The sequence below is a fragment of the Diprion similis genome, chromosome 10 (assembly GCF_021155765.1).
Source record: "Diprion similis isolate iyDipSimi1 chromosome 10, iyDipSimi1.1, whole genome shotgun sequence".
Taxonomy (NCBI): domain Eukaryota; kingdom Metazoa; phylum Arthropoda; class Insecta; order Hymenoptera; family Diprionidae; genus Diprion; species Diprion similis.
In genome coordinates, this window is record NC_060114.1 from 19,894,466 (window position 1) to 19,906,943 (window position 12,478).

The 12,478-nt window shown below is 40.3% G+C and overlaps 2 protein-coding genes across 3 annotated transcripts; one reads left to right on the forward strand and one right to left on the reverse strand.

The window, feature by feature from the left end:
* Nucleotides 1-1,092: 1,092 nt before the first annotated feature.
* On the reverse strand, nucleotides 1,093-3,230 carry LOC124411114 (putative Dol-P-Glc:Glc(2)Man(9)GlcNAc(2)-PP-Dol alpha-1,2-glucosyltransferase). Its single transcript, XM_046890008.1, has 4 exons — nucleotides 2,749-3,230; nucleotides 2,309-2,672; nucleotides 2,085-2,224; nucleotides 1,093-1,953 (listed from the first exon to the last, which is right to left on the reverse strand). Exons 1-4 carry the CDS (start codon nucleotides 2,938-2,940, stop codon nucleotides 1,219-1,221), a joined length of 1,431 nt encoding a protein of 476 aa, XP_046745964.1. The 5' UTR covers nucleotides 2,941-3,230; the 3' UTR covers nucleotides 1,093-1,218.
* A 716-nt stretch (nucleotides 3,231-3,946) lies between these two features.
* LOC124411113 (protein phosphatase 1H) lies at nucleotides 3,947-7,812 on the forward strand. Of its 2 annotated transcripts, none has more exons than XM_046890006.1 (6): nucleotides 3,947-4,449; nucleotides 4,539-4,796; nucleotides 5,438-5,655; nucleotides 5,734-6,004; nucleotides 6,093-6,352; nucleotides 6,418-7,812. In XM_046890006.1, exons 1-6 carry the CDS (start codon nucleotides 4,264-4,266, stop codon nucleotides 6,665-6,667), a joined length of 1,443 nt encoding a protein of 480 aa, XP_046745962.1. In that variant the 5' UTR covers nucleotides 3,947-4,263; the 3' UTR covers nucleotides 6,668-7,812. The 2 variants fall into 2 exon arrangements, with proteins under 2 accessions (XP_046745962.1, XP_046745963.1); XM_046890007.1 differs by having other exon boundaries at nucleotides 3,947-4,029.
* The last annotated feature ends 4,666 nt before the right edge of the window (nucleotides 7,813-12,478 follow it).

The window sequence follows — 12,478 nt, forward strand, 5'->3', positions numbered from 1 at the left end:
TCCTGCTTAGCGCATATCACACACCGTTTCGTTGGTTATTGTGAGATTGACAAGATTGGAAGTGAGCGGATAGATAGGTAGACAGATGATAGATGGAAGAAAAGATAGATAGACGTAAGGGCAATGGTATATCTTTTTTTCTTAACGGTGATAAAGAGACCGGGACAAAAGGCTAAACGGGCGGATAATTATAAACAGTAACAATAATTCGAGGAAATGAGATGCGATCTCATAGCCTGTAATTTACGAATGAACGCTACGCGCGTGGATTTTATTCGACATATCTGTATACTATTTACTGTCTGAGAAATGAAATTCGATAAAATAGAATTTTACGTGGTATTAAAATATTGGTAATATTGAAAACTGAAAACAACACGAGAGAAAAAAGTAAACGACAAAAAAATGAAAGACAGGTTGACAAATTTTTTAGTATTATATTTAGGTAGCTGCGCGACGTCAGCGTCGAAAACTCTGAAATTTATGAATTTCAATAAAATAAATTTTCAGAACACGTTCAGATAATCCCGGGTTAATGGCTAATGGGGAAGATAATACGCGTTGCAAACGATAAGCAAAGGAGCGCGATGATCAAATTGGTGATTAAGGGACGTTATAATCAACCCTATTGCATATAAGTTATGGATACCGCAATTACCTGTACGCAATGCTTCAGATCGAACCACCATTTCGATTATCATAACGAATGCATAGTCGAAAATAAATAAATGAGTGAATAAATAAATAAATGAAAATTTAAGGCCTGAGAAAAAATAATTTAACAGCTGCAGCGAATGGCTTAACAATGAATATAACATATTGACGATGGAGTTAGACGAATTCCGAAGTAATATTAAAGGAGCGAGGCGTGTATTATATTTGTACATTACATGATAAATCCTAACCTAATATAGGTAAACCCTACGAAATTGTAGTGAGATTGTTACTTACTATGTAAAAATGTAAAAACGAACGAAATGAGAGAGCAAAAAGTTGATGTGAAGAAGGAAATGAAAAGTGAAAGAAATAATGTAATAGCAATCAAATAAATATAATTAACAAATTTCGATTTTTTTCTGTTATTTATTCCATTCCACAAACCATTAATCAATACAGATACGTACATTATGCTTACATTCACTCGTTTTTGAGAACTTTTTCCCCCCGTTCTAACAAAAAAGGACTGGTTTCCTTTCCAGTTAAACAAGGTGATCGCAATTACCACGAGATTCTTTGCGGATACTCGTCGTCGTCCCAGTAAAATACTTTGGTCGAAAATACGTAGAATTGAAAAGCGTTGACTAGGAGGATCGTCAAGGACTCGACGAACAATTGCCACGGTTTTACACCATCGATGGAGTTGATGCGAAATATGATGTAGGGTATGAAGAAGTATCTAGGCTCCAGCAGTAACTGAGGAACGAGGACTAGGAACGTTGTGACGAAGTAGCCGATCTGGGAGAGAAATCTCAGATGACGAAGAGCCCGCCAAGTGGCGAAGAGACAGAACCCGTAAATCGGGACGAAAAGATATCTGGCCAAATAATATCGCCCGATAGTTTTGTTCCAAACGTAAAAGGTATAGTGCCTGTTGTCGGCGAGGAGGTAGGGATGCACCAGCGTGTTGTAGCGGACTGTTATCCCGATAAGAAGAAAGGCAAGAATGGCGAGGCCCCAACGGGTCTTTACGAGTCTCAGAAAGTCCATTACGTGACTGATGAAGTATGGCCAGGCGAAAAAGGCGAAGAATACCGAACAGTAGAAGACTTGAGGCACGTGAAATGTGGCCACGTGAGCGCTGCGGTCTCCAAGGACTATGCCTTTGTTCCAGAACACGAAAATCACGAAGGATAAGCCGATCAGAAGGTACGGCAACAGTGCGCCGATTATTTCTGCAACCAAGTTGATAAATCTACCAGCGAGAATTTCTTCCTTGGTATTGTCCCAGAGAAGCTAGAAAATAGAGGAAAAATGTTGTTCAGTTACAAAGCAAATATTCGATTTCAATATTTTACTCCAATATTTATTTTCGTTGTCTTCTTGCTCAATCGTTTCTTTCTTTTTCGAACGACCGATCAACTCACCTTGATGTACGCTGGAGTGTTTTTGAAGCTTTTGTGGATTCGGTTAGGATTTTTTTTCTCCAGTATGTCCATTCCTCGTTCGAGACATATCCACGCAACCCAGACGATATTTGTTTGTCTGAAGAGCACGGCCAAAACACCTTAGGAATCGAAAACCAGCAGTAGATGTGATACGAGAAAAATTGTTCATTCTTTTCCTCATTTTAGGCGATTGTTTGACTTACCTGTAAAAGCGGATGTTTTGAATCGTCGTTTTAAATAAAATAGGTACATCAGGAGTACCAAATTGGTGGAAATGACATCTGTGTAATAAAGAAAGAGAAGGAAGTACAAGGGTGGTAAAATAGCGATGTTTAAGCTGGTTATCAGGATCGTCCATTGTTGACTCTGACCGTGTGACTTTTGCTTAGCGCCACTTTGCCGTCTTTCAATACTTGACTTAAGTATTTGATACACGACCCAGAAATTTGCGAATGTCCCGATCAAGTTGATCCCCCGCAAAACGATAGTGTTGCAAAGTTTAAGTGGTGCAAAAAGTACGACGGCCATCAGATAGAGCCCCGGAAGTGTGGTGATTTTTGGATCCCACTGAAATTTGCACGTTTCTAAAATTTGCAAAAGACTGTCGCAAGTTATATGTGGAATGAATGAAAAAATGAGTTACCTCGAAAAAATTTCCGTTGCAGAAGCGCAGCGTTTGAGGTACGTGGAACATCTCATCGATATAATAATGCGGCTGAACTTCATTCAAGTAAAAGAAAAGACCGATACTTGCTACTACAAATATGAAGACGACTAGTTGTCGAAGCATAACGTGAGAGGAAGTTGAAATTTTCATAGATTTATTGAAAATCATCGTTTAGAGAATTTGCTTAAACTTAACCTGTTCAAATTTCCCGCGATTGGTTAAGTGACAGTTGCACGACCTCTCAAAACGAGCAGAGAACGTTTGTTTCGAACGATTCTTACGTTTAAATGACAGCAGGTACCGTTACGATGAGAATCAACGCGAAATTCGAAGTTTTGTTAACTCAATTAACGAGGAATCTTCGGCTGCGTACCGAATTATTCGAATACTCGGTATTTAGCGTCGTAAGCAATCTGTCTGCCAGCACGTGTTTCTCGCCGAGACGCCACATCATTTCAGTGCTGCCAATTTCGTAATCGAAGACGGGATTCTATGCAATCGAACTTTTTTAACAGGGCTTAACCGCGATGCAATTAAAAGTGCTTCATTGTTTACCCGAATCGAATAAACAGCATACATTACAATAAAACATGAAAAAATATTTCTATACTGTCGTATCAAGTAATCCTCGACTGATATCCAAAAAAGTAGATCCTCAAATTTTCAAGACAAATAAAAAAAAAAAAAAATAATCGGTAGATTATGGCACCACTGAACGGTTATCGAGTTTGGCTACATAGAAAGAGCGGGAAATCAAGGGGATTATCTGAAAGCATGCAACATGGTTGTATCCTCCGACAATACACAAACTGCAAAAGAGTAAGATAAATTGTTCAAAAGATGGCTGATGATTAGTCAAGAACACAGAGCAGGGGTCTCAAAGACAGAAGATAGATAATACCTACAAAAATGGCTGCTCCGTCACTGCCGATCGAATATTTTCCAAATTTCCACCGTTAAACAACGACAGTCTCGTTTGAGTCACTACAAGTAGTCTTCGATATCGGACTTCTGATTGGTTTGAAAGAACAGGTTAATTCAACATGGCTACAGGCAGAGCCAATCCGATCCAAGACTTCGTATATGCTTGTATCTTTCAGCAATTGTAGATGGCAGCACCAGACGGAGTATAAAATGATTACCTGGAACACGAGGCAGAAGACGGCTGGTAAAGTGGTAAGGAAGAGTAAAATGGCCGCTGTTGACCATCGAGTGAAACGTCAAACGTCAAACGGCTATCATAACCTGCAGCCAGATGTGTAATCGTAAAATTTGATAAATTAAATGAGAGTGTTGATTAAAGAATCCGAGCCACTACGGTCGAAACATTAACGCGGACACGAAGATGTTTCCATACACCGATAGGAGAAAAAGTAGCGTCCTTTATTTGACGCCTAACCTATAACCTGTGGCAATTAATAAAGCAAATAAACAGTTTTGGGGACAAGAGAAAAAAAAATCACGAAAGACGACAAGAACAGCAACGTAATAATGTTCAATCGATTCAAATCTGCGCTTCTCACTGCCGTCGGAGCCAGTGAACTTGGACTCGAGTATCCGACTGAATCGGATAGTGAAATTGGAACAGATTTTCTCAACTCTAATCTAGTCTTCGAAGTTGAGACTAAACCTTACAGCAGACCAAGTTTCTTGGGTCTTACCAACGAAGAGACACAGGTTTTTAAACATTAGAAACATTTAATATCACACATGTTCCCATCTTCCCTAGTTATTTTAACTCTATTTCGACAAATGAATTTTTTCAGGTAAGCGCCGACCATCGAGTGCGACCAATAATTGTGCCGAGGGATCTGAGTCGATTGCCTTGGTGCGCAGGCTATGCAGAGTGCATAAATGCTGGTAAGAGCACATGGAATGAGGATCAAGCGACTGCGACCCGCGGGGACTTGAAGCTGGACGATTCAAACGTCACGCTACCGTACATCATGTTTTCAATGTTTGACGGTCACGCTGGATATCAAGTGGCTTTAACGGCGAGACTACACCTCCATAGGATAATTTATGTAAGTTTGAAAATCTTTGAGATACGAGAACATGATGGAATATCAGTCTGTAGTACTGTTATACGGTTGAGTCAGCTTAACAGGCCAAGACAGTTAACTTTGCTAATTAGCTGAAAGTTGGCTGGCTAAAACAATTAGCCGCCCGAAACAGTTAGCTGATTAATCAGCCAAATTTAGCTAATGATCCAATTTTAGCGTGCCGGTTAAACCTAACAACGTACAAAATCAATATGCAAATCAATTTTTCATCTTTCAGATTCTAACTTGCAGCTGGAATAAGTTTTTTGTATTCACTAAGCATCGCATATTTTCAAATAATTTAATACTTACTGTTTCCCAACTGTAGACAGTATATTATTTAGTAACATTAAAATTGGATTTGCTCAAAAACTTTTGCAATTGTAAGTGACAATCGTCTATTCATGTTGTATTTTAGTTAGAGCTCGAATCCGAAAGGTGAAAAATTCATTTGTTTTGTGATTTTCTGCATTTTTACGTTTTGGCCAGTTAAAATTAGCTGATTAACTATTTTTGGCAGGCTTAGCCTGCTAACTTTCAGCTAATCAGCCAAGTTACCTGTCTTGGCCGGCTAAATTGTAAAGCACTAGTCTGCACTACTGGTGACCTATTTTATTTTTCAGGAAAAGCTCGCTTCCATACCTGACGAGCATCTGCTCAGCGAGAACCAAGACGGTTCAGTCAATGGCAGGGATCTGGTTATAGGTGCTATTGAGCTTGCCTACAATCAAATGGATCAAATGGTTGAATTGCAGTCACAGAAAGGAGGCGGTGGTTGCACAGCCATCACGATACTCTTTCTCAACGGAATTTTGTATGCAGCTGGTGCTGGCGATTCCAGGTAGGGAATTACCCACTTTCGACGCCATATTGTTCTAGCAATGCCGCCATTAAATAACCTGTTACGAAAATTTTACAGAGCAATATTGGTCGTTGGTGAGCAAGAACGTCCGTTGACACGGGATCATACACCTGATTCAGAGTCGGATCGTGTAAGAGCTCTGGGTGCTTTGAGGGGGGGAGAATTGCTGAGGGGCCAATTCACCGCGCTCGAGTTTCGCAGGCGTCCACTAGAGCGGGAACTGGGCTCGCACGTTCTCTACAGAGAACCCTACATGACGGGCTGGGCCTTCAAGACGCTGACATACACAGACCTGAGACTGCCCCTCATTTCTGGACGTGGAAAAAGGGTAATTGCGCATGTATTTTGTAATCCCCAAGAACCAATGAAAGGGTTGAAGGAGCATCCTCTAAATGCGGTGCAATATTTTTCCACAGAGCAGAGTCATGGGCACTATAGGCGTGACCAGGGGCTTTGGAGACCACGGTTTGAAGGCTGCAAACACGGGAGTGACGATAAAACCGTTTTTGTCATCCCAACCTGAAGTGCAATCGCTAAAACTCGAAGAATATGATCTCAGCGAGAGAGATTGCGTAATCATCGCCACTGATGGACTCTGGGACGTCGTTTCAGACGAGGAGGCAGCTAACATTTTGAGGAAGACGGTCGCGCCCGATACCCCGTCGCTGGAATACCGGTAAAAATCGGCCCCATTATTTTCCCAAATTTTATTTCACCCTAAAATTTTTTTTTTTCTTTCAGTCTGACTATGGGAGCTCAGGAGCTGGTGCAGGCTGCGCGAGGACGATTGGTGGGTCGCGTGTGGCGAGGGAAAGTGGAAAATCCCGAAGATAAGGAAATGAAAATATTACCGATGGCGTCAGTGGACGACATAAGTGTACTTGTTGTGCCTCTGTATCCTTATCTGTGCGAGCATAAGCAATGGTTGAAGACTATTCAACAAGACCAGAGGCACGCTCTTGACACGATGCAATCGTCGGCCACCCGCTAAATCCGAAGATAATTGGCCTAAGAAGATGTTATGAGGAGAAGAGGTACTACATACAGATAAAAGATGCTGTAGAAAATTAAGAAAAGAAGAAAGTTAATTTAAAACAACTTTCATAATAATCTTTTAGCGGAAAAATTTGGAACCCCACAGGATGCGGGTTCCAAGGGATAGTAAAATCCACCTCAAAGGTGGTTAGAGAATAATGTGTGTCACGTAATGGGTTGTTAATACTGTTAGTGATAGGTTAGCGCATACAAAACGTGGAAAAGTATTTTTTTCTTCGTATTTATTATCATGTTCTACCGTATATTTTAATGAAAAACATTTTCCATTTGGTCTCGTATAAGTATTTGCATGCGCGATCTAGGTACTAAGGGAATATTTTTTTAAAATCTAGCTACACATACGTTGTAGGATAAATGTCACAATTATGAACGTTGGCAAGTTATTACTTTCGAGAATAACGGTGGGAGGTTAGAAACAATGTTGATAATAATTATGATGAATTCCTATTTATACATTAAAAATGAACACGTGTATATCGCCACGTCATTAGATTCATATGACCACCCATTATTGATATTTTTGGGATTTTTTTTATCATATACAGAGTTATTACTCAATAATTGACATTCCAATAAATAATACAGGTGTAAATATTTATAACCTGTATTTGTAGGTGACAAGATTTTTTCTCTTAATTTTTCACTATAAGAAAATAAACGCACTTTCTGGGCATTTAACAGAAGAATTTTGGAAATCGAAGCATAGCCAATGATTTTATTTATGATACCTAATTGCATTTGAAATTAGCATATCCAATTAAAATACACGATACCTATTCCTATCTTGCTGCCGTGCACCGTATAAGTATTTATATTTCTTTACATGGAACCTAAGAAATACGATCTAATTGAATATCAATGCACAGAAATTTTTTTTTAGTAATATTGTTATTCTCGTACAAATATAAAATATTGTACAATTAGATTGCTTAAAATTAATTCTTGTGTACGAAAGAACTGATTCTTTACGACATATACGTATCAATTCTCGACGATCAAATATATGCAGCCAATCGTTTAAACCGACGTTCGTCAATGTACACGTCAGCGTAATTATTTTCTGTCAATATATAAAATACCACCAGAATGATTACTCACATTACATTTTTTCCCACTATTCACCTTAATCCGTATTTCACAAAGAGAAAGTGAAAAAGAGAAAAGATTTGTCGTGAAAACTGATTTTCATTCAACTTGGCTGAATACTTTGGAAAAAAGTATTACTTACCTTGTTTGAAAAATTCTCATCACTTGATCAGAGAGATAGAAGCAGAGTTTTGGGTGATAAAATTTGCTATGCCAAGTCGAACGCCGTTTAGGGCAGTTATCAACTAAAAAATACCTGCGAAGAATGGTTTTTCTAAGTAAACAAGTTCGGCTATGTCAGAAAATATTTTCTGTTTTGCTTTCTAAATTATTCACCGTTACGAATTTAGGTTAACTCGGAAAGTGGTGCTATTTTTTGTTCGTACCTAATTTCTAACTTATTGATGGTTATGAATTACAGATAGAATTGGATTAGCTGTAAAACGTATTTTCAGTCTTACCTTGAATGGTCTACGCAACTTTATTCTGTTCTTCCGCTTCATCTTTCCTTCGGATTTGGTTCCGCAAGAGGAATGCTCAGTCCAATACGCATGACTTGTCGCATTTTGCTAACGAAGAAGTATCACGTGCTGTCATCTGTTAATACGATTTCATAGTCTATGGCATTATACGATTTACGAGTTCCAAAATACTAGGTCTTTGTACTTATTTAAAGACATCTCTTGCATGATGTCTCGCGTACCTCACGTTTCCAGTAATTTTGGACATCAACACTTCGAAAATGGTAAATTTGCCATTTAGTAAGTTCTACAGATGATCATATATATCACTGAAGTAAAATCGCAAGTGAAGCAAGAACGATGGCGGCCATATTGAATTCAAGTATCAAGTACTAATCAACAGCTTTAGTACGCTCAAGAATTTACACCACACATACCATAGGTATTTTTAAATTTTATACTGACAATGAGACCTCATTTTCGAGCATCGACTAAATCCCGTTCTTCTGCCATTCTTTTTACATTTAACCTTAAAGATCAGACCGTAGCCATGGTGTCACCGACGGCAAAATATATCTTCTATTCTACTGATTGAAAGCAACGTGACGCAATGCCGAAATAGGCGAGTGTCTAAAGTCGTCTAACGATGATGTATCGCCTGGCTATGGGACTCCTGTCCCAACTTGCGGCTATTCTAATGTACAGTGGATGTACGCAGCAGGGACCCTGGGCACCTATACACACACACACACACACGTATATATGTATATGCCTGAGGATATCTAATCCGCACCTCTCAATTCCTTTAGCCTCACCATGACAACGAGTCTTCTCCCCCTTTGGTGATCGGATACACCGTGACTGATCGCCCGTCACGCAACTTCTCACCGTGAAAAATATTATTTGCCAAGGTATAGGTGTGTGTGCGTGTATACTACACACATACGTGTGCACATGTATACCTATAGTTTTTTTACCCGAGATATCATCTCGACTTTTCTTACCCACTTCACACTCACCAATACCCTGATACATTTTCCACCTTCATACCCAACGTGCAGGTTGCTACGGTACAAATATTTTTCGATTCGACTTACACGGAAGGTATCCCAGGTCGATTTCTTCGATTTGATTTCTTTCGTAATATGTTATAGTAGACTAAAAACTAAGCGACACGTATTGGTTTTTTTATCTGCTATTAAACACTTGCTATTACACACTTGTAAAACCACCCTCCAAAGTAAAGCATGTCATGGGGTGATTTGGCAGTTTTACCCACAAGAACATATTTTTTAACCAATCTAACTGAAAAAGTTTTCTCATAACGAGAAATAAAAAATGTAATTTTCTCGATAAAAAAAATAAAAATAAAACAAACTGCCAAATCGTCCCTTGACATACCTTACTTTGGAGGGTAGTTTCACCCCCTTAAAGTGTTTATTGGCAGATCGGAAAAAAATCCGTGTCGCTTAGTTTTTATTCTAGTATAATATATTACAAAAGAAATCCAATCTCAGAGATCGACCTGCGATACCTTCCTTGATAGTCAGTAGCAATCTTATACATATTACGTACACGTGTCATTAATGCTGATTGTGGAATGAATATAAAATATACAATCACTTGCGAGTTGATTTATCGTTAAATTGAACTACTTTGCGATCCAAGTTTGCACATAGAATCTGTATTTGTGACCATATAAATACCAACATCTGGATGATGAAATTACCTTTCCAAAAGCGTCGAGATCGGTAAAATTTTCAGCATGGCTTAAAGAAACACCACCAACTTTGACCATAATCCTTCCATTTAAGCACAAAGCGACAAATGCGTAATTTGACATTGAGGGTGTGTGTTATGTAGTTGCAATACATCCGCCGTTCTATCCCCCAGCATTTAATCCTTGGCGAGAGCCTCCAGGTAGACAAGGGGTTGTAGGTAAAATTTTGTTAGGCTGCAGTTGCGTCGTCGTTCTCATCCTAGTCCTCCTCGTCTTCTTGGTCTTCGTCGTCGGTGAAGTTTGAAACTCGGTGGAAAAGCTTAATGAAGATCAGACGTCACTCCCCGATCCCTCAGCCGCGCAAGCCCCTTATTGCGAGCCACCTCTCTTTGCCTCGTCTCTATCGTCAACGTCTCAGTTCCACCTGCAGTGTCTCCCTATCTTCGTTAGCTCAGTCACCCGCCCTAGAATATACTCGGCCCGTCGCGTCTTTCTCGTCCCTCCAAGAGCATAAAGAGGGTAGCTAGCTGTATACGTATAAGGTACATGTCAGACACCTCGACGTCTCGTGGAATTCCGCCAGCCCCTCTCGCCAGCTTGCTAATTTTCACGATAAATACCCGCCTCGAGTCATTTTCTCACAGCTGTCGGTCTATTTGCCCGTATCTTTATTTTTTCATTCCTTTTTACAAACCCCGCTTGAAATACTTTCAAGCTTCTCTTTTATGCTTTGAGGCGACGTGCTTTTCGGCCACCATTGACAACCCGTCCTCTGCATTCATTCTAATAATTGCATATGGCGAAATTGTTTCACAGCGAGGATAGGCCGGAAGTGAGTTATTCTTCGACCAACCCACCGTGGTTTAATAGGTAACACGATGGGGGATTGAGCGTTTGCAAGCACGTTCTGTGTGCGCTTCTCCTTATTGTTGTCAGGCGCTTTGGTCCTCTGTTCCTTTGGTTTGTAGACGGAAATTGCTTCGGGGATGTACCTACATTATACGGTACGGAGTTTATCCACCGTGCGTTTAAATCAACCTCGAGAGACCACATGGCATTGAGCTATACGGTTCTGTTCCAAATCGTTTTAAACTATCTTCAAACTATCGAGACTTGAAGGTAATAAATCCCACTTATGTGCTCCGCGTCTCCTTCTTCAGCTCGGTTAGTTTTCAGCAATTCCAGCTCTATCTTCATGCGAGCACCGGAAACTCCGGTGGCGAAGAAACTGTTCAGAAACCGGAAAGAGCGAGGCAGCCATCGCCAAGAAAAATTATCCATCAATTGGTAGCTCGCCAAGAAATTATGCTCGATTCCCATTCAAAAATATACAGGTACTTGTTATGGTAATGGACGCCGTTTCACCAGAGATGTGAAAATAACCATTTATTCTGCATCGCAAAGTACCGGTGCAGGAAAATCTGACGACAGATCTTTTTCGATCTGTGGTGCTCTTGAACTCGTTATTCAACTTCAAATCTACACAATTCTTACGTGTCCTTGGGGGTATAATTTTGTTCTTTCCTTCCCATTAAACGCAGTTTATTTGCCTTTGAAGAGCGGGGTGACTATAGGAAGTTATAGATTCGAAGTCTTTATACTCCAGCTGTAACTCAACTAATAAATATTCCAGTAATATAATAAATAGGTAGACCGTACATGTGCATAATTAAGGGGACTGAGTGACTGGAAATCGATCACTGACAAAGGTTGTATACTTTAGACTCACTCTGTACACAGCTCGAGTAAACTCAACAGTTTGGTTAGCCGAAGAATAGCCTTCCACCCCGTGTATTTATAGAAAGTCTCAAGGGAGTAAACGTCAAAGTTGCCGGATACTTGCGGCGTGAGATGGACTATCTTTCTTCGTCACTGTCCGCCGAGCCAGGGGTGGACCGAGCCGGGAAAATCCGCGGTCCGGAAAACCCAAACAAAGGGAGAAGTATAAAAAATCGTTGAGACCAGTCCGGAAAGACGCGACTCTGTGTCTTTGTACCGTTCCACACGAACCTGGCTGAGTTGACTTATAATCGATGCTAATGGATGAACAGTTCTTACCCAACCCACCCGATGTAGTTCACCTGCAGTGCATCAGTTGGCCCGCGTCTGGGAAATTTGGACAGGTTCTAAGCTCGACGAGCTGTTGGGGGGAGGGGGTGAGACGACGTTAACTGACGTGACGGTCCTGTCGCTATCGGATGACAAAGTCTTTGCAAAAACATAAAGCTTCTTATCGATCGGCCGAGGATGGAGCTTTTCTCTTACAGGCTTTGTCCCCGCGTGTCGCCTTCGACGAACGGTGAACTTTTTCTAACCATTAGCTATTTCTTCTTAGATAGGAAGGTACGTACGGAGACAAAGCAAGTAGGTATGTACCTACGTCCGGTCATGAGGTTTTTTTCATAGATTTCTTGGCCTTATCATGATATCAGAATCGCAATTTACTTTGTACGCTTGTATGAAATGAAGTATCTATTTT